At 39.5% G+C, this 22,703-nt stretch overlaps 1 protein-coding gene across 2 annotated transcripts; it reads right to left on the bottom strand.

Moving 5' to 3' along the window:
- Positions 1-439: 439 nt before the first annotated feature.
- On the bottom strand, positions 440-22,380 carry cacng1b (calcium channel, voltage-dependent, gamma subunit 1b). 2 transcript variants are annotated; one of them, XM_051715157.1, is made up of 4 exons: positions 21,977-22,380; positions 10,203-10,277; positions 8,256-8,393; positions 440-3,229 (listed from the first exon to the last, which is right to left on the bottom strand). In XM_051715157.1, the coding sequence occupies exons 1-4, from the start codon at positions 22,215-22,217 to the stop codon at positions 2,997-2,999; spliced, it is 687 nt and encodes a 228-aa protein (XP_051571117.1). In that variant the 5' UTR covers positions 22,218-22,380; the 3' UTR covers positions 440-2,996. The 2 variants fall into 2 exon arrangements, with proteins under 2 accessions (XP_051571117.1, XP_051571118.1); XM_051715158.1 differs by lacking the exon at positions 10,203-10,277.
- Positions 22,381-22,703: the final 323 nt, after the last annotated feature.

Here is a 22,703-nt window from a genome sequence, read left to right on the forward strand (position 1 = left end):
TTTATGTGTGGCGCCACTGGAAGTACATTGTCATTAGTGTGGGAGACCCAAGTTCAGATCCCACGTTGAAACCAGGAAGTAATGGCATTCTTGTAGTCAGTGACTAGTGTGATTTGGAAGTTGCTTTTTTCTCCCAAACATTTTTACTGAAGTGATGGTTAGGTTTGGGTGCAGTTTCTAAAATATGCATTCTTCCTCACTGTATTACAGCCTGTGCAGCTGAAAACAGACCGCTTCACAACTCTCTTTTGGTGCCCCTCTTTGGACAATACACCTGGAAAATGGAGCTCACACATGCCCATACGCCCAACATCACTTGCCGCTTTGCCCACTGGAGGCAGTGTTTCGAATTTCGGTCAGCACAGACCGATTTTAGCAAAAGAAAAGTCAACCTACTGTTTCCAGAAGATATAAACCCTTTAAGATGGTACTATGGAAATCAAACTACTTGGTGAGATTTTATTAGGGAACAACTTTTGAACACACTTTTTCTTTTTTTTTTTTTTTTTTGTACTCTCCTTATCAAAATACAAAAAAATAAATAAATAAAGCGCTTCTCTAAATTTATGAGACCAATAAGACATATTCTCATGATCAGGAGGTGGTTAGTGAACCGAAAACTGCTTTAAGAGAACAATTTTCATGAAGTTATTAACAATGCAAGCTGCCTTTTTTAAAGGTGCTATATGTAAGATTGACAACAAGCGTTTGAAATGGGTACAGCAGTCCAAATTCAAAATATTGGAGAGTTGTCTGCCCCGCCCCAGACTCGAGGCTCATGCGGGTTGCCAGAATGTTGACACGCAAATTAGCCAACTCAGCATCCGTTTTAAAGGATTTATGATCTTCGAAAGGCATCTCCAATATTTATCCTTGTTTTACTACACCTCTAGTCATGATGGTTTTTAGACGGATGGCGAGGCTTTTAGGTTGGGTGGAATCTGTTATCTCTGATCCAGTTTGTTTGTTGGCTTCCATGGCTGCAGCATGCAGTGTTGTTTGCCTGCAAACTTGTTCAAATCTGGCAACCCGGCGGTGTCGAAATACTATTGGTGAGTGGGCAGTGGGCGGGATCACACAGGCCAAAACACAAACAGAAATTCTGGCCTGGAATGGAAACTTAAAAGTAGAATGTACTGGCTGTAGCATTATTATGCTAGTATTTCAACTTAGCATGTTTCCTAATTCTCTAATGACATATTAAGGTAATTTTATGATTTAGCACAGTAAAAAATATTACTTATAGCACCTTTAAACTTAAATACATTGTCAGCAGTAATTATTCAGAAAATTCACACAAGATTCTGTTATTTGCCCACTGGTCACAGGAAAACCCCTTAAAGTCAACGAGAAACAGCATTTGCAACCCATTTTACTTGTATAATGTGACATATTTTTGACTGAAATACAATATTCAACAAGAACAAAATGTAGAACAGGACTTGATTTTATCAATATTTGATTGGATGGTGAAAGTGGACTCTGTATGACAAGTGGTGGCTTAGTGATGTCAGCAAAAACTTAACTGTAGAGATGGATAATAAAGCAATATCGCAAGAGTGCTGTATTACCCTATATCAGCACGGCTGAGATTTGGCCGCAGGCATGAGGCCGCTAATGCTGATCTATGATCTATTTGATTACATGTTGACTTTCAATGATGGGAAGATGCTATTGCTTTATTAATAAATGGAGATTAAGTGTTTTAGCCCATGTGAGGCTTAACTTATAGTTAGTGAATTATGTTAGTGCCGCTTTAACACTGCAGTGTATTCACTATAATATTCTTATTCGAAAGCACCTGCACCTATACATGAAATGCATCACGATTTAAGCATGAACTGTAACAACATTTTGAGCCCTAAAATTTTTGCCTAATGACCTTCTTATTTTTCATATTTTTAACTTGCTTTGCAACACTTATATTCCAAATGAAAACTCTTATGTTCAAAACTTATAATATGTAACAAAATCTTCACTGTCACTGCTGCTTCATTGTATAGTTACAATCAAAATACTGAGGTACAGAGATTAACAAAGACTTACTTTGAACACTCAAGCCAAAAGTTGCAATGACTTGACAGAACCAACTGAGACAGCAAGGCTTTTTTTTTTTTTTTTTTTTTTTTTTCTATGAAAATATTAAATCAGTTCCCTTCAAGTTCACACAGGTGTTACCACAGGTGTAGTTCATCACATTAATTATGGGCATGTTCCACTAACATATGTTTTATCATTTCAAACCTAACAAGCTAAAAAAAAATTGAGCTTGAATAGTGTGCTTGTGCTATCTTTAAAATAAATCCACTTATTACTATTTTTTATTTTTTTTTATCTAATGCAGTGGAATGTGGCTTAAGTGTTCAAATACATTTTGAGGGCCACTATGAATAGCACAATAATTCTGTAGCTCAGTGAGTATGTTGGTTTGCTTGATTGACAGCGCAGGGGCAGATCACATTTACTTGACATGTGACATGCATAAAATTATATAGCAAAGCCTGGAGAGCTGTAAAAGTATAAACCTGTATTAATAATGTTAATAGTTTCACCTCTTTCTAAAGTGCAGTCCGTATTTGCTGAAACTGGAAAGCTGTCATACAACAAAAATTCATCAAAAACTTTGATTTGTTGCATTCTAGTGGCACTGTTTCAGAAATAATGCATTATGTATTTTGCATATCATTACAAAGTCTATAAATTTCCATTCTAAGCATCATCTATTGCTCATAAGCATGAATGCACATACTGTAGAAATGTTTTCAGATTACTGAATACCATAAAACTTATAAAATTTATGTTATAGATATTGAACTTAATATAGATATTTAGAACTTAAAGGTGTCACTTCTGTCTGTGTTAATTCAATTAAAAATATGAATGCATCTTTATCACTTATCAATACAATGCATCATTGCATCTCATTGTCATTCACACTTCTAGCATGAATCCATGGTCAGTCGTATGGTGAGCTGTGCTCTGCAGTTAACGCCATACTAGTCTATGGGCTCTGGTTCAGCATCCATGCAGGTCTCCCAGGGGTTTCTCGGCATGTGTGGCATAGAGATGATGAACAGGCTGACACCGCTGAGGAAGAGGAGGGTGAAAGCCGCGCAGGCACAAGTGAACGACCACGAGTAGTAGTACTCAAACCATATGGTCTCGTCACTGTCAATCATGCGTTTGACCGACTGCCTCATGACCTCCACAGAGATGACGATACACAGACCTGTGAAGGAGAGGAAGGCCACAGAGGTTAAACGGAGAGCAGGGATAGTGGTTCTGTGGCGAGTGTCTGAAGTTTCCAGACTATTGATTGGTGGGTGTTGAATTACACCACCTGTATGTCCTTGAATATGAACAGAACTTCCCTGCAGATTTTGATACTTGACAAGTTGGTGGACTGTTAGTCTGCCAACACACAAATTTAACAACAGTGTTGGATGTAATCTGATTAACTAATTTTGTAACTAATTATTTTTTAATCTAATAATCTTTTTAGTCAAAAAATAGTGTAATGTATTACATTTTAAATTCTTGTAATCAGATTATAGTTATTGACTTTCATTTAAGGTAATTTCTTTTAAGTACATTACTTGGCTTGCACATTTTTAAAATAATGTTATTTATGTACTATATAATTAATTTCAAATATGAATTCGAATGTACGTCTGTTTGTGTTTCTGTGACAGATGAATGGTGTTCAACAATGAACAAGCAGGAAATATAACAATATGAAATTTGAATTTGTTAAGCAGAAAAACAAAAACATTTCTGTTAAATGTGTTTTTTTTATAACTTAAAATTAAAGTAATTAGTAATGTGATTACTTGTACGATAAAGTAATAAGTAATGTGATTACAATTTTAGAGTAGTAATTAGTATTTTATAGTGAATTAATTTTTTGAGTAACTTACCCAACACACTTTTAAGTACATGAGGATTAGAGGTCTGCACAGGCCTTAAAATGAAACCCGACCCGTACCCGAGACCCTACCCAGTCTGAACGATACCGTCGGATTATAAGCCCGAACCCAAAATCGCTAACTATCTAATTTCTTCTCCTAGCAAGTATGTGGCAGCGGGGGTGTGGCCAAGCGCCCATCCAGAGAGAGAGAAAGCGGTAAGGGCGCTTACACCTGAGCTAAATTATGTCTAACACCTGTCTCTGATTCCAGTGAGCTTGGGGAGAGCGACATATAAACAACTACGCCACCGCCAGAAGAGAGAGAGAACTATGGGCAACTGCCATGTATGTGTTTATGTTTGTGTGTTTTGGTTTAAGTTTATCATTAAACTATTATTTATATTGTCAAGCCGGTTCTCGCCGCCTCTTTTCCCTTGTACCCCCTTTACACTGGTGCCGAAACCCGGGAGTGGTGGTACGTAGCCGTCCCTATTGCTTGCCCGAACACAAAAAGAAAATAGTTAGGGAAGAATTGGATGCGATGCTTGATATGGGGGTACTAGAGGAATCCCACAGCGATTGGTCCAGCCCGATTGTTCTGGTGCCTAAGAGCAACGGGTTTGTACGGTTCTGTGTGGATTACAGAAAAGTCAACGCGGTGTCTAAACTTGATGCTCGATCAGTTAGGTACTGCTTGATTTTATTCGACATTGGATTTGACAAAGGGTTATTGGCAGATCCCATTGACACCAATTTCCCGTGAAAAAACAGCCTTCTCCACGCCGTTTGGATTGCACCAATTTGTGCCACTTCCGTTTGGTTTGTTTGGAGCCCCAGCTACTTTTCAGCGCCTCATGGGCCGAATCCTCAGACCGCATTCAGCTAATGCCGAAACTTTACAATATTATCATTTACAGTAATGATTGGCAGCATCTGAGGGGTCCTGAGATCGCAGCGGCGGGCAGGACTCACAGCAAACCCCAAGAAGTGCGCGATTGGGCGGGTGGAGGTACAGTATCTGGGGTTCCACTTGGGTCATGGGCAGGTGCGTCCCCAAATTGACAAGACTGCGGCAATTGCGACCTGCCCGTGACCCAAGACCAAAAAGGGGGTGAGACAGTTCCTGGGGCTGGCTGGCTATTACAGGAGGTTTGTACCTAATTATTCGGACGTCACCAGGCCCCTGACTGATCTCACTAAAAAGGGGGCTCCAGACCCGGTCCAGTGGACGGAGCAGTGCCAACAGGCATTCACGCAAATTAAAGCCGCACTTTGCGGGGGGCCGCTTTTGCATGCACCTAATTTCTCTCTCCCTTTCCTATTACAGACAGACGCTTCAGACAGAAGACTGGGGGCCGTACTCTCGCAGGTGGTGGAGGGGGAGGAGTGCCCGGTGCTGTACATCAGCCGCAAGCTCTCCTTGAGGGAGACCAAGTACAGCACTGTGGAGAAGGAGTGTCTGGCCATCAAGTGGGTGGTCCTCACCCTCCGCTACTACCTATTGGGGCGGGCCTTCACCCTCTGCTCAGACCATGCCCCACTCCAATGGCTCCACTGCATGAAGGATATCACCCTTTGGTATCTGGCTCTCCAGCCCTTTAAATTCAAGGTGGTCCAAACTCCAGGGGCGCAGATGGCTGCCGCCGATTTCCTTTCCAGAAATGGGGGGGGGGTAGACAGGCCGGATGGCTCCCCGGCCCGAGTCAGGTGATGGGGGTATGTGGCAGCGGGGGCGTGGTCAAGCGAGAGAGAGAGAAAGTGGTAAGGGCGCTTACACCTGAGCTAAATTATGTCTAACACCTGTCTCTAATTCCAGTGAGCTTGGAGAGAGCGGCATATAAACAGCCACGCCACCGCCAGAAGAGAGATAGAACTACGGGCAACTGCCGTGTATGTGTTTATGTTTGTGTGTTTTGGTTTAAGTTTATCATTAAACTATTATTTATATTGTCAAGCCGGTTCTCGCCTCCTCTTTTCCCTTGTACCCCCTTTATAAAGTACTCTTGCAATATGCTGTATTTTATGTAAGCATATAGGCAACATTCATAACAGTATTGAAACCGTAAACATACCTTTTTAACAAGGCATGGCAGCCCCTTAGTACACGAGCAGAATGGAAAAACTTACCGTTTATGCGCTGAAACTTCACCTGCTGCAGAACAGTCTGGAATAATATGAAACAATGCAACAGTCCCCTCTATGCAGCCTGAACTTGTTCAGAACATTTAATCTTTGTGACATCTGCACTAAAAACAATCTATACACAACACAAAGAATGAAACGGAGCGCAGGTGTCTCAACATGCATTTTTGAAAATTAAGTTATTTTTAATTTGACACGGTGTTTAAACCATGCCGGTGCTGCGCGAGATGCTTTAGAAACAGCGAGACACAGTGCAACAGTCAAAGACATTCGTCCAGCATGTGTTTACATAGGAAAAAAATAGGGAAACAGAACAGACGCACGTAAAAACACATTTGGTGTGAACAGCCCCTAACTCGTGCGTGAGTAAGAGCGCATGCACGAAACAAGTTCGGTAGGCCTGTTTATTTTTTCATTAATTACAAGCTCGAACCCAACCCGAACCCGAAGTCCTACTTTAAAAACTTGAGAAAAAGGTCCTGTCGGGCCTGGGCTCGGGTTGCAGACCTCTAATGAGGATGCCAGGTAAATAACATAATAATAATAATAATAATAATAATAATAATAACATAAATATGTTAAGTATTCAAGACAAGTGTCTATCAAAACACCATGGAATTACCATGTGATTCCATCACTGTAACATGGTAATGCCAAATGGCTTTTTTGCAAAGGGATTACAACTATTCAAGCATGTTTGTGTTGTCTCTTTAGTGACTTTAATTTAAGAGGTGGTTCTCAATTGGTTTTGCTTCAGGACCAAACTACCAACATTTTACATTGGATATCAAGTGGCGACATAGAGCACCAACATTTCTGATTGTAAATAAGTAACAAAAATGTCCTTATATTCAATATAAAGTTGATTAATATAACCATAAACTGCCTTGGCCCAATGTAGTTGCAAAAACAATGGCAAAAGTGTGATTTACCAACACATGGAACAAACAATGGGCCAAATAATGTATTAGTATATTAGCCATATTGCCAAGTGGCAAATTATTTTTTATAAATATTGAAGAGTGTGATTGGATGCCGACAAATAAAATAAATGGTAAGGGCTGTCTCTTCCCTTTTAAAGTTGATATTCCTATTTAGTTTGCCATCCTGATCATGAATGAATTATATGGTTGATTGCTTTTTTTTTTTTTTTTTTTTTTTTTTTTAAATCAATTTTAATTCAGAGCCATTCATATTTAAAAAGTAAGAATTTATCATGCCCCCAGACCATAATAAGGAATATTTCTACTGTAATTGAAACTTGAAGTACCACCTTCATGTTTTTGCGAGTCCCAGTAAGCAAGGGGCAGTAAGTGCAACTCCAGCTGTACATATAGGCAGTGCACAGCTGTACAGGTGACAAATTACACTTGCTGTCAGCAGACAGCACATTATGAGGAAAGATGTATTCTTGTGTTCAAATACAGCTGGGCGGATTGCAACTCCGAATGCATGGGTCTCGAGAAGTGTTTTTCTAAGTTTCAAACTATGTTTAACTTGAAACTCTGTTTATAACGCGAGTCAAGCAACGCACCCAAAAGTGAGACTCTCTAACATTTAAATATATTTGTTTGGGGGCCTTTCTCTGCAAATATTAAGATATGTGATTAATTGTGATTCATTTGATTAATTAATCGGCATATCATGTAATTAATTCAATAAAAAATTGTAAGCGCCTTTATTTTTATTATTTGTTTTTAGCATTGATTTTGGACTCCTTTTGAAATGTAACCTACCAGTTAAGAACAACTGAGTTAAAGCAATACTCAGTTTTAAATGTCTGTTTTAAAGGTGCACTCTAATTTTTTCCCATTAAAAAGTTTTACTCCTAAAGAAATGAACTGTAATTTTGAAACATGTATAAAATCATGAGCACTCACATGAGATGAGGACTCTAGTAGTAACATTATAAAAGCTGTTTTATACTACATGGGGCAGGGGCGCCCTCATGGGGGCTGCCAATTTAGAATCACATGACCAGCTGAATGCAACTCGCTTAATCTCAGTAACCGTCTTGTTATTGGACACTTTCACTCTTGGATTAAATTAATCATGGCTGATTGTGAATAGTGAATTTCTACAATGGCACCTGAAACTGAAAACTATTGATTTTGAATGATGATGCATCCACACCAATAGGTGTCATTGTAAGTCTAAGATGACATGAGCAAAAAGTTACTGAGTGCACCTTTAACATTGTGCTTACCTGCGAAAGCAAAGAACATGCCAGCTGGTCTCAGTAGGTAGTCTCTGCCCTTCCCAAAAGCCCCCAGGAGGCAAAGGCTGCCCAGAGTCATGAAGGCCAAGCTGAAGATGGCTATAGCAGCAGCTGAGATGTTGTATTCTGACAGAGGAAAAACACACAGTGAGTCTGGATCAAAGTAAAACCAGTCCTTCCAGTCTTATGGGATTTCAACATTTAGGCCCTATTCAATTATGCATACAGGTGTCATACAAAATACTTTATACCCCGACAATATCAAAATCCATCTGGACCCCGAGGTGATAACTATTTGAAATGCCTGATCAAAAATGCATGTCATGATTGCACATAGTCATACTTATACATTATTTTCATACCAATTATGTAGTATATTTAATAGTCTGGCTATTTTAATAATTTAAAATATTAAAATGACCTAAGAATTTGTTGGGTATGCTAGCTTTGCAGGCTAACTGATTAGCATGCTAACCATAAGCTAACTAAAAAGATAAAGATAAACGTTTAAATTTACCATTTGTTGATTCAGATGTAACATTTGATACATCATATGAGATTTTAAAGACATTAATTTATATCAACATATGGTATTGTCTTGTAGCCTACAGTTGTCTTTTCTTCATGCACTTTCTTGATTTTAATGTTCTGATTTATCTTGAAGCTGGTTGGTTTGGTTCGAAGCTTAGAACTCATTGATTTTTTTTTTTTTTTTTTTAAATGCCTATGGAGAGTGAGAACTTTACAGCTGTATTTGTGTATTCATTGTCATATGTAACTGTAAAAACTCAATATAGTGTTACAAATTTTTACGAATAAAATGAATGAGAAATATACTTCCAGAAACAAAGCTGCTGAAAAAAGTAGAGCACTCACTAATGTGCTCTACTGTCTCGACTAAAAAACTGGCTTATTGAAGTTTCAATATAAGATAACTATTATTGATACTTGATGGTTTTAGCACCTTTTATTAGTGTTCACGATTTTATACGTTATGCTTTGTGATCTATATCAATCTGTTTCTCCAACATAAGAACACACATTCATCATACACTGTAGACACCTTGTATTCACAAGAAAACAAAATTATTTGGGAATAACTTCATCTACTTTGCTAATTCCGATTATCTGGCTAATCAGTCTGACCTCCAGACTTATGTTGCATTTAACGTGTCATTAATTACTAATGCAGACAGATCAATAGTGTGAATGACTATTGACATTTTAGGATGCGGTGCGGGAAGTGTGTGACGATGAAGTGTTTGTGCTCAGCTTCATACCTCACTTCATTCAGCATTTTATCAGATGACCCTTTATTTTCTCTTTAACTCTGTGGCTGAGCTAAAGCATGAAATAGCCAAGATGCTCTCTACTCAGGCAGGCAGAAAACATAATGCCAATGGCCACAGTTGGTTGCCAGATTGCACTGCCTGTGATTGGTGGACATTACGTCTAGCCAAGAGGTCATTTTACAGGCTCTAGCCATAAGACAAATTAGGTTCTACCATAAACAGCATATATTAAAGAATGAATAACGAATTAGATTTTTTAAAATTACTGAAGACAATGTGAGTGGTGATTGCAAATGCAAAACTTTTGCCACAATGCCATGGTGTTGTGAGGGCATTGCTATGCGGTTTCTATGGTGTTCTGATTGGTTTATAGTGCATTACTATGCAGTCCTAGGGTGTTTGGGTGGTTTTTAGGTGGTTGTTTATTGGCCTAAGTCTCTATGATATTCTGGTCCCTGTATATCGCTTGAATTTTGCAAACTTTCAGGTTTTCCTTTTTTCACTCAAACATATGCAGGTAAATGTTACTCTTTTATGCTTATCTAAGACCAGATTTTCCAACCCAGTTCCTCTCATCTCTGCCTGGTCTAAAGTGGAATCCTTTGCACCATCTTCACCTGACTTCAAAGGGTGAAAACCATACCTTTCTGAGTCTTAACTTCAAAAACTTCGGCCTCCTCCCCTGATGTGAAGTGTTTGAAGTAGGAGCAGTTCTTCACTGCGAAAAGAGATGAAAACAGTGATTGTAGCTGAGGTTTGCAGGTGCTGCCTTAGCCTGTCATTACGATGCAGCCGAACTACCAATGAGCCGCCTGACATTTACACAGAGACCGAAGCTTGAAGACAACCATTCGTGTGTAAACTGGTTTAAGCTGGTCTCCCAGCCTGGCTAAGCTAGACAGTTGGTCTTTCAACATGACCAGCTGAAAAGTGCCAAAACCACTCTAAAACCAGCCAACAGACCAACTAACCAGCTAAGGCTGATTTAAGCTGGATATTTCAGCAGGATATATGTATGCACATTGTATATTTATGTTTGCAGTTTTTGGAGAAAGAGAGAAATTAGCCCAAGAAATGAAAAAGTCTTGACTTTTTGCCACCATAAATGTGTAATTACGTCATCTACCAGCAGGGGCTAACTGGCCCGTGCTAACCAGACAAATTTTGACACCTTGAGTACAACCCAAACATTCACCCCTTTTTGGGTAGTTAACTGAAAGAGCTTCACACCCATGTGTTCAACAGGGTTATAGGTCTACAAGATCACAACGTCCCATCTAAGACCTCTGCCTTGCAACTGGAAGAGTCAAGTTACGAAAGATTTCAGACAGTAGGCACCTCTAATTTAGATAACATTTATAAAGCAACCTCTTGGTCCCTTGAGCCAAGAGAGAGACCTGAGATTGGAATCAGACAGAGGAAACACAGGAGCTATTTCTTATGCGGGACCAGGTATGGGGGGTTGGGGGGAGACCTATGTATAGGTTACCTAGCAACAGGCTGGTCTTAGCTTTATTAGTAAAGGCATACAGACAGTGGCAAGGGGATGGGATGCATTGCCGCTGTGCTGCATTAGATCATGATTTACTCAGATTAGATTGTATTTGAGTATTCATAACAGACCGTTAGAGTAAGCTGTTTTGGATGAGTTCATCTCACAATGGACCTTGGAGAGCTTTTGGTCGTGATGTGATGTGCCATGTGTGGGCTAATACACGCATTGGGTCGTGGTCAGTTTTCTGGACAAAAATAACCCTTTGTTAGCATTTCAATACCCTAACGCCAACATGAGACTTGATTTAATTGTGATTTGATGTCCTTTGTGGCAATAGACAGTTGAGTTGTGGAGACAGGGGTGTCATGCACCTTGACAGGCAGTGATCTCCATGATCATTTTATGAAAAAGAGCAGGAAGGACGGGGTCGTTTGCCACACATGTGCGTTGACAGAGTTTTTGTGCCATTTGATGTGCTTGAGAGTTATTTCTCTCCAGAGCATAACTTACATTTTACTGTTATTTTCTATATTTTATGATATATAAATATTATGAATTCAAAATCAGCCACATATTTCAATTTTGCAAAACTGTTTGTCCACAAGCGATTCTCCATTAAACTTCACTAAGCGCACATGCATCTCTATCAATCAGCAAGAAAGAAAAGGAGCACAATCATTTTGATCAAACAGTGCCATTTGATGAACATTGGTTTTGGCAGTCAAATTTAGGTTTAAATGTAACTATAATTGAATGCAAAAATATTATTTTAGAAGAAGTGACTGTACAGAGTCTCTTACATTTTTTTAATAAAGGCATTACAACATTCTATCTCTTACCAGATAACACTTAAGGCCACTGCACACTTCCTAGGAAATCGAAGAACTAACGGGTTTGTTGACATTTAGAACTAAATCTGGCCAAAAAAAAAAATGTTTTGGAGTTCGTTTTGGTGGTTCGTAACAGCTCGCCAGGGCGAAATTTCAGGAAGATGTCTTACTGGCAGCTAAACACCTTCTTACTGCCATTGGTCCATGTCATCAGTAGGTGTGACCTGGAGCTCCACCTTCTTTGAGGCCGAGAGCTAATTCCCATTCAGTCAGTTAAGATTTGTCAACATAAACACACACAGCATGCAGTTACTAGAGCTGGTGCAAACTTATCCACATTTGTACGGTTGTTCACGTAGAGACATTTTCTAAGAACATGTCATGTGATTTTTTTTGTTTAATTAGTCTCCAAAAGGAATCAAATCTACTCAAATACTCTTAAATGCCCATTCACTCATGTTCCGTCTGCAGCCAAAAGCCATTCAAACATCTTCCCAAAGTAAGGTATGTCTATCATCATTCTTTTGTCTGTATTCTACCCATAAACACTCTTTTATACAGCCATCTTTGCAGTAGCTGCCATGCCATTAGCACCACAAATGCACAAGGTAAACATTACAAATTACACATTATCTACTGCATACTGTATATATTACTTTAAATAAGCATCAAGTAGTTAATACAGCTTCCTTTACTGATCTTGTGTGAATTCTACTGAAAGAATGAGGCATTAAGTCATTGATAACACATTTTAAAGTCATATTAGTTGATGTTTTAAATGTAGTCTTGAGCGTCCTCATATTTAAATGTTCCTCTAAACGCCACCCCCAGCAGTGTAGCCAGTGTCTGAATTAGTGTATGAAGCAAAAAGTATGTGTTGCTCAGCTGTTTTTAACTTTTTTTTTTTGGCTCTGATCGAAGAATGAAGAAGTACTTCACCGTGAGTGTACTGGGGCCTTCAGATTGTGGTTTTGTTTTCTTTATCATTTATAACTGAGTGGTATAAATTATCCTGCCACTTACGAACTAAGGACAAAGAGATTTTTTTAGCTACATGCAATTTATATTGTAACCTATAAACCTTGTTTGTACATAATGTATAGCATATAATTATTTATATTTTTGTAATAAATATATTTTAATGAAATAAAGGAAATAAAATTTGCTTTTTCATCCAAATGACTGATTAAACAAAGAAATACCTGAAGATCAGTCGATTATAAAAATTGTTTGCCTTAAAAACATGGAGAGTTGATAGTCCAGTGGTAGTGGTTTTGTTTATGTGTAAAGGGACCCAGGTTCAAATCTGGTCTTGTCATGTAATTTGTTTATCATTAAACCAAGCAAAATTGCAACTAAAATTGCAGCCAGTCGTCATCTTACATTTTCATTGTATAGAAAAGAGCAGCTTTGACATTTCACTAAGAACTCTAGGACTTTTGTATTCCACAAGAAAAAAATTAATAGTTTCTAGTTACAAGATACTGAGTCGATGAAGCTCAAAATACTGTCTTCAACAAATAATTTGTGGAAGGTGTCACTCAAATTGGACAGACTAAATTTAGACATGTGAATGATTATTGCTGCAGCGTTTCAGAATGTTTTTTTAATCAAAAATAATTATGCAACTTACAGGAATTATCGAAAATATATTTTTTGGAAGTTGCATTCAAAATCCACTTGCCACAGAAATAGGCATGATGCTTCTGTGTGGAGATTTCATTGACATGCCTCTGTGTTTTCCAGGCCACTGGATGTCTTTTCATATCCTCTTACCTGTCTTTACTTAAGTAGGCCTGTCAGTAGTAAGCCGCCTCCATCCGTCTGACAGAGGCATTCAAGTACAGATCGATCACGAATGAGTCCCAGAAAAAAATGCCACTCTTGAAAAATCTGTCATTTTTTTCCCCTGGCATATATCGGATTCAAGACCTGTGCAGTACACCTTGCTCTGCATGTAGGCAGATCTGTTTTTCAACATGATTGTATCTAAAGGTCTAAAAGAACATAGTGAGCCCTTTCAGCTCAGCGGCACCGCCATGCGAAATGAGGTGCCAAAAATAGTGATTTAGAGTGTATCATTGACCTTGCAGATTTGTTAATGGAATCACTTATTTCAGGGCCGAAGTCGATAGCTGGGTTGCAGTGTCTGTCATATTAGTTTTTTTTTGTTTTGTTTTGTTTTCCTTGATTAAAACTCCCTCTTGCAGCCCATGCAAACAGAGCATTGAGCCCAACAAATCACCTTTGGTGCAAGGTTTCCGAGCTCTACTGTGTTGTTTTTGCACAGGGAAATGCAGAGCAGTGGCTCAAGAAAAAAGAGGTGTCCCCTTTATATGTCCACAAACAGAGAGTGACCGTCAGATTCTGGGTCAATGTGAGAGGAGGACATATTTAAAGCAGCTAACCTGCTAAAGGTGGCTTCCTCCAAGGCCTTCATGCCTCTGGAGAAGTTTGGCTGCCAAACTGAGATAAAGCCATTACAAGACAAGGGTATTAAAGGAATAGTGTGCCCAAAAATTATAATTCATTTATTTACTTACCTTAATATGATTCCAAATCTATTTGACATACTTTCTTCCATGTAACACAAAAAAGGGATGTTTTGCAGCTCTTTTCGATACAATGAAATCATACAGTGACCAGGGACTGCCAAGCTCAAATCTCAAGCTCTAACATGGCTCTCATATATCATTCACACTTTTGCACATTCAAACTTGGCACATCGTGTTCAGAAACGAGACTCTTGAGATCATCTTGGTGTCATTGGCGTTTGGTATCATTGATGTTAAATCTGGCTAAGTTTGAATATATGCTTGCACGAATTACATTTGAGCACTATTGCAGGAGGGAACATTATGCCCCTTCCCAATATGAAGATTTGTGAACTATTCCTTCAACAGCTGCAATGCTGTATCAGAATCACTCAGTGGTTACATTTTGAAGTGGTTCCAAGCCAATCGTTCCATAAAATCATTTTAACACAATTAACTCCACTGAGATGCTTTAGAGTCACTTTAACAGACCTAAGGATTGAATGAGTGTCAGACGCTAGATTCCCTTAAAGAACTTGAGTCTTGCCAACACTCATAGGCTCTCCTATGAGAAGCAATTCTGGGAGTGAAGCCAAGAATCACTGAGCAAGGAGGAATACAACTGCTTAAATGCTAATGTTTTGGCTTATCAAAATCAGTATGAGCTTAATTGCCAAGTGTGCTCACGTACACAAGAAATTATTATTATTATTATTAATTTTTTTTTCTTTTTGTGATAGGAGAAACAAGCAAGTGCACATAAAACATTACAGAGAGACAGAATATAAAACAAGGTAAGAGTATAAATAGACAAAAAATAAAAATAGGACGTATAAAACAGAATGGCATATGTATATGTGTAAGTGGTAATATATGTGCAAGGTAGGTGTATATACAGTTATTGAATTAAATCTGAGTGAATTTACATTATTGCACTATGGGAGTCCTGAAGGCAGTTTAATTGTTCATGTGGTAAATGGCATGAGGGTAAAAACTGTTCTTGTGCCTGGTTGTCCTGGTGCTGAGTGCTCTGTAGTGCTGGCCAGCGGGCAACAGTTCAATGAGGGAGGTGGCAGGGTTTGTGGAGTCCAGTGTGATTCTACCTGCACATTTCCTTACTCTGGAGATGTACAGGTCTTGGAGGGTGGGCAGGGGGGCACCAATGGCTTATGGCTTCATCTCTGCAGTTAAAGAGGCTTTCCAAATCTAGCCACTCCCCAGGCTATGATGTTTCCTCTGCTAGGCTAGTGTGCACTGGGGCCACACCTGGTCTCTTTGGCCATCCTTTTGAACAGTTGTGCTCTGTGAGGTGTCTGTGGAGCTTCAGGGTTTGACGTTAACTGAACCATTCCAACATGAATTCTCCCATTGGGACAGCAGGAGAATTAGTAGGTGTCTGCCAAGACTGCAATCCACAACCTGATTGAACTGCTTATCTCCTAATAGTCTAAAGTAAATGCTTCAGGGTTTGGTTAGGGCAAACACAAATTTGTGCTGCACATTGTTAAACAGTGGTGGAGATGTATAGTGCCATACTTGAAATGTTGGTGAAGCACAGATTTCTTTCATTTTGACTGATTTTGCAGTGATTTCAACTGTGCAATTATAATTTAGATCTACAGTGCATCCGGAAAGTATTCACAGCGCTTCACTTTTTCCACATTTTGTTATGTTACAGCCTTATTCCAAAATGGATTAAATTCATTATTTTCCTCAAAATTCTACAAACAATACCCCATAATGACAACGTGAAAGAAGTTTGTTTGAAATCTTTGCAAATTTATTAAAAATAAAAAACGAAAAAAAAAAAAATCACATGTACATAAGTATTCACAGCCTTTGCCATGACACTCAAAATTGAGCTCAGATGCATCCTGTTTCCACTGATCATCCTTGAGATGTTTCTACAACTTGATTGGAGTCCACCTGTGGTAAATTCAGTTGATTGGACATGATTTGGAAAGGCACACACCTGTCTATATAAGGTCCCACAGTTAACAGTGCATGTCAGAGCACAAACCAAGCCATGAAGTCCAAGGAATTGTCTGTAGACCTCCGAGACAGGATTTTATCGAGGCACAGATCTGGGGAAGGGTACAGAAAGATTTCTGCAGCATTGAAGGTCCCAATGAGCACAATGGTCTCCATCATCCGTAAATGGAAGAAGTTTGGAACCACCAGGACTCTTCCTAGAGCTGGCTGCCTGGCCAAACTGAGCGATCGGGGGAGAAGGGCCTTAGTCAGGGAGGTAACCAAGAACCCCTTGGTCACCTCCCCCTTTTTATTTTTTTTTTATTTTTATTTTTTTTTTAATAAATTTGCAAAGATTTCAAACAAACTTCTTTCACATTGTCATTATGGGGTATTGTTTGTAGAATTTTGAGGAAAATAATGAATTTAATCCATTTTGGAATAAGGCTGTAACATAACAAAATGTGGAAAAAGTGAAGCGCTGTGAATACTTTCCGGATGCACTGTATATGGGAATAAATGCAAGTCCTATATACATCATGGTTAGTCTCGCATGGGCAGACTTTTGATTATCGGCATAAAGTCTGGTCCACATTGCAGTTCATTCAAGAATCACCCACTTGGATCAACATATAAAGCGATCAACCACAGGTTTTTATTTTTTTTAACGGGATGTTTAGGGACAGATCTGAAATCAGATGTAACCATGAAAACAAAGCGGAACACAAAGGTGTACTCAAGGATATATTGTTAACGTACTACTTAGGCCCCATTTACACTTGGTATTAAGATTCATTGTTGGTGATCCATTTTTACAATTCCTTGAGGTGACCCTAAGAAATTTGTAAATTGGGTCCAAATCGTTTTGAGATTTGTCCACTTCAACAACAATAAGAGGTGGTCAAAAACATATATATTCTGTATGTTGTGTAAACCCTTACACATTCTAATGCATCAATATAGAACAACTGCCAACTCACCAGTCAGAGATTTAAACCTTGCCGGTAATGAGCGGAATTTGTTATCTGAATGAAATTGTGAAAAAGTGCATGCATGCAGTCATAAAATCCCTCCACAAAATCTGTACAATTAACAAAATTTAAAAATTTTTTCACTTGTCCGATCACTCAAAATGTCTTAATACAAGTTAAAAGTGGAGCCTCAATTTCTCAAACTAAACTGATAAATATCTTCCAAAAATGTGGTGCCATGAGCTTAACAAATTTTGGCAAATTCAGTTACCAGTTCTTTCTCAGAAGCAGCCTGGGAACTTGTAAACAAAACTATTTTCTGGCAGATTGTGGGCAGCCTCCCAGAAAATTCAGACTCTTATAAATTGCGTAAAGACAGCCAATCACATTGGAGCTTGCTGCATTGAGAAAGCTCTTTGCCAAATTTATGTGCTATATGTATCAGACAGTCCATGAACATCTGTGGCTGGAACAACATAATGGATAACTTGACAGAGTGCCCTGTCATGGTTAATTAGTTATTATCAAATAATATGGATAATTAGGTCTTAAAACAATTGGAAAGACTGTTTGGAACTGTAGGCCTATAGGCTCCATCTTCATTCAACAACCACAGTTATAATTTAATCTTGGATCCTCCCCAGACACTGACTACATTTACATGACACCAGAAAGAGGCTTATTGCGGGAAAGTGGATCATTGCGAGAAAACAGCGTTCCAGATTACATGCACTGCATAAGCGGCATACTCTTTAGTCCTGAATACATGTGGCTCGGTCAGTAAGCAGCTTCTCTCACACCAGCGTAATTTTGATGATTGTGTAAATAACAAACATGGGATTGGTGGAAGACTTTGCCATTTTATTCTCTGTTGCTTCACTTTCTTACCAGATATTCCAGAGTTGTTGTTGTGTTTGTTTCCTTAAATTTATATTGCGACCTTCACGGAATTTCGATGCAATAGTGGGGTTTCTTTCTTATGTAAAACTCTGGGATTTCCTCAATGTACGAGCGCATGCGCAAATGTGAGGGACAGTCAATATTTTAGATTCGTATGTAAAAATGGGTATAGTTTACATATATAGTGTATGTGATTTTCCCACTGTACTCTCAGAAATGTTTAATTCTTTCCACTGTATTAACTTGCTGTTGGGCTCTATCCTGTGACGTTTGTTATCCCAGTCTGTTCCACACACATGCACTCTTCAAACACCCATCAGAATGCTGCTTATGCGTATACATGACCACATTATGCCGTGTTCTCAGAGAGAAACCTAGGTGTGTTAAAATGCTTTCTCTTAATCCCTTAAGTGGCACAAGAAAACCAGCATTCTTGTTTACATGAAGTTTCAGAATGGTGCTTTATGCAAAAACCCTGGAATAAACCGTTTTCTTAAGTCCATGTAACGTGGTTATTCATAGGAGCACATGTTGGCTGACAGGAAGTGATTACTCCTATTTGACTTACTCAGATGTGAAAAACAGTGGATGCACAATACTACTCCTATAGCACCCTGCATCACACAGGTGAGAGCCTGGATCCAAATACCTATTTACCCCACTTGTTCTGAATTGCTTCTCCATCAGTCCATCCATCCATCACGAATACTATGATAATTTCGTGAGTCATTTCATTTACAGTATACACCAGGGGTCTTCAACCATTTTCATGCCAAGGACCCCTTTGTGGGTAGAGAGACGGAGCTGGGACCCCCATTACACATTGTATAAAATTGTTGCGTTTTATGCCTATAAAAACGTGTATGGTGTATAGTACCATAATATTTTCTGTACATACTTCATGATGTTTACATTGCAAATCCATTGAAATAATCATTAAATGCTGCCCTGCTGAAAAGACCAGCTAAAACCAGCATAAGCTAGTTGGCTGGTTTTAGCTGGTCAGGCTGGTTTTAAAGGGGTTTTGACATTTTTTTTAGATGGTCAGGCTGGTCTTAGCTCGTCAGGCTGGTCATACTGATCTTAGCTGGTCAGCCTGGCCAAGCTGGGAGGCTAGCTGGTCTCCCAGCCTGACCAGCTAAAAAGTGTTCAAACCCCCTCTGAAACCAGCGAACTGACCAGCTTAGGCTGGTTTTAGCTGGTCGTTTCAGCAGGGACAGCACTGGTTTGCAACATTTTTTTTTTCTTTTTTTTTTCTTTCATTTTCTCCCAATTTGGAATGCCCAATTCCCAATGTGCTTTTAAGTCCTCGTGGTCGTGTAGTGATTCGCCACAGTCCGGGTGGCGGAGGACGAATCCCAGTTGCCTCTGTGTCTGAGACCATCAACCCACGCATCTTATCACGTGGCTTGTTGAGCGCATTGCCACGGAGACATAGCGCGTGTGGAGGCTTCACGCCATCCACCATGGCAACCACGCTCAACTCACCACGCGCCCCACTGAGAACGACCCACATTATAGTGACCACGAGGAGTTTACCCCATGTGACTCTACCCTCCCTAGCAACCGGGCCAATTTGGTTGCTTAGGAGACCTGGCTGGAGTCACTCAGCACGCCCTGGGATTTAAACTAGTGAGCTAGCAAACTCCAGGGGTGGTAGCCAGCGTATTTTACCACTGAGCTACCCAGGCCCCCAGGTCTGCAAGATTTTTGACATGAAGTGACATTTTTAATTTTCCTTGTTAATCCCTGTGCCGACCCTCCTCCAAAAAGAAATAAAAAGACAGATAGACAGACAGACAGAAAAACAGACAAACCCTGTCCATGCCAAATAATTTTTTTTTTATAAGGTTACTAAAATGGAGTCTTCATCTCATGTGAGTGATCAATTAATACATATATTAAAAAATTACTGTTCATTTCATTGAGTAAAACATTTGTAATGAGGAAAACAATGACTTAATGTATGACTTAAATTATGTTGATTTCAGAGTCACCATATTGTGTGTGTGGAACGTTAAGGACCGTGTATGCCAGCTTGATAGTCTCAGCGGTAACTATTTATTTACACCAGACAAGTAGCCTACGCTATTGTTCTGAAAGCAAAAAGCAACTAATAATAAAAAAAACTGTAGACTGTCATCTGCTCAACTGCATAGTGCGACCAATGCAAAGCAGACGCGTTTAATCACGTGACCCTCCATTGCAGCGCTGCTGAACCTGATGTGTGTCCTGCTTTGAACGGCTTGTGATGAGCGGTGGTCGTGTGAAGGGTTTGTCTGGGCTGCGCACTTCCACTGACTAGTGCTGTTTAGTCACACTTTAAGATTTGGCATGCAGCTGCAAAGGACTTCAACATGTGGATAGACTAAAATTCATACTCATCTCTTTCGCTGTCACTCTAGTGTGAGTGAGTGATGTGATTGATTATTACAAATGCCAATGGTGGATAAAACAATAATTTGCGGACCCCTTGCAGTATCACTGTGGATCCCCTGGGGGTCGCGGACCCCCTGTTGAAGGCCCTTGGAATACACTCTTTGGAAAAAGCATCTTAAACCAGCCCTAAGCTGATTTGGAGGTCTTAGCTGGTTTAAGATGGTCTCCCAGCTTGGCAAAACTGGTCCTCAGCTGGTCTAGCTGGTCTCCCATTGTGTCCAAGCTGTTTTTCTGGTCTTAGCTGCTTTAAGATGGTCTTAGCTGGTTTCAGTAAGTCTCTTAGCCAGGCCAAGCTAGTCTTCAGTTGGACTATCTGGTCTCCCAACCTGACCAGCTGAAAAGTGCCCAAAAGCCCCTCTAAACCCAGCCAACAGAACAGCCTGACCAGGCTGGTAGTTCAGCTTAGACCAACAAACCAGTTTGGGCTGGTTTTAGCTGTTTTTTTGTTGTTTGTTTTTTTTGTAGGGTACCCCACAATCTGTCTTTCACAAGACCTAAATGTTGACATACGTTTGTCTCCAGAACACGGTTGATGGTAAATTTGTTAGGAACAGTAGATATGAAGGCAGATGTTCAATGTTGTGTTAATGAATGCATGCACTCTTCATCAGTCTGTACTGTCATGCATGTGAATAGCATTTACTTCAGGTTTTGTTCTCATTTCTTCCTTTAATCTATCTGACCTCATGAGCTGGGGTACAGGAATGAAATGAGGCTTATCCCTCCCAAGAGTACCGTCAGGAACAGTTGAGTTATTTCCTGTCTCCCACAGGTAGATACAGTTCATCTCCCTTTCATTAATTCATCACCAAAGCTCTGCTCATAAATCACCTTGCCTTATCTATTACAGACTTACACAACCCAATGACTTCATAAACGACCTATCAATGCCCATTCTATTCATAAGCTGCCTGGTCAGTGAGCTCACTAAGCAATTCAAAGACACACACTGCAATTAGATTAAAACAGACTCTTGAAGCTATTCAGAGAAAAGATTCATACCCAGATTGTTGGTTCATCTTTAAAGGATGAACTGCACAATTGTCCTTTGTATACCATGAGGGAGAAAACTGTTCACTTTAGTCACGTGAAAGAGTATGAGAGTTAGCTTAACTTCTTCTGCTCCCCAATTTCCCTTTACAAAATTAAGGTAAATTAGATTTTCTTCCAACAACTCCAAATGGAAGACAGATCCATGCTTTTGGGCTACATCAGATGGAACGGTTGGATGTGCCAGTGATCGTTATGAAAAATAATTTGAACAACAACTTCCTTACCTCCTGGCAGGCTGATGGGACCACATCCTTTGCCATGAGGGTCTTCCTCCACAATGAAGATACTCTTTTTACACAGCCTCCAGAGTCCAAAATGGGCCGCTTCGCAGGTGGTGTTGAGCCGCTCCACTCTGGGACTCAGTACTGCCCAGTGGTCCGTCACCACTGCTGCCAACATGGATGAGATGCCCACCAGGATAACCAGGAAGGTGATCTTCACCTTGGTCTTCTTGTCTTCCAACATGGTGGCAGTTGAAGATAAGTTCAATTGGAGTTTGTGCTGTAGTTTGAAAGTGTCACAATCCTTGAATATACGTTTGGTTTAGTTTACTTCTCAGATACTAAGGAAAATGTAAAAGTCACACGACAACACACTATCCCCTCACTCCAGCTCGTTGTCCATAAACCACTGCTTCTGCTTGGAAAAAGAGGCCAGATAATAGTGCCCTAGTTTTCACTCTCTCTCTCTCTCTCTTTCCCTCCTTGTAATACTCTTTTAGTGTGGTGGGATGTGCCTTTAGAATTACAACCTTCATAATGTGGGCTAAGAAAGTTTATTAACCAATATTCTAAAACCTGTGGTTCCCATATGTGGCACAAAAATAGAAAAGTATCATTTGGTCCCATGTTATATTAGGAGTCTTTACTAATGTCCTAACATAAAAAATAATAATAATTTAATACAATGTATTTGTTTCATCAATGTTTTTTGCTAAATTATTTTGAGATT

This window comes from Myxocyprinus asiaticus, chromosome 13, assembly GCF_019703515.2.
Source record: "Myxocyprinus asiaticus isolate MX2 ecotype Aquarium Trade chromosome 13, UBuf_Myxa_2, whole genome shotgun sequence".
NCBI lineage: Eukaryota > Metazoa > Chordata > Actinopteri > Cypriniformes > Catostomidae > Myxocyprinus > Myxocyprinus asiaticus.

What these genes read in the sequence shown, in the direction of transcription:
- cacng1b (XM_051715157.1), bottom strand. Translation starts at nt 22,217, where the DNA reads ATGTTGGAAGACAAGAAGACCAAGGTGAAGATCACCTTCCTGGTTATC. An exon ending in TGAAGTTAAGACTCAGAAAG is followed by an intron (nt 8,394 to 10,202) that starts GTATGGTTTTCA and finishes TTCCTCTGTCAG; the next exon opens with AATACAACATCTCAGCTGCT. An exon ending in CATGTTCTTTGCTTTCGCAG is followed by an intron (nt 3,230 to 8,255) that starts GTAAGCACAATG and finishes TCTCCTTCACAG; the next exon opens with GTCTGTGTATCGTCATCTCT.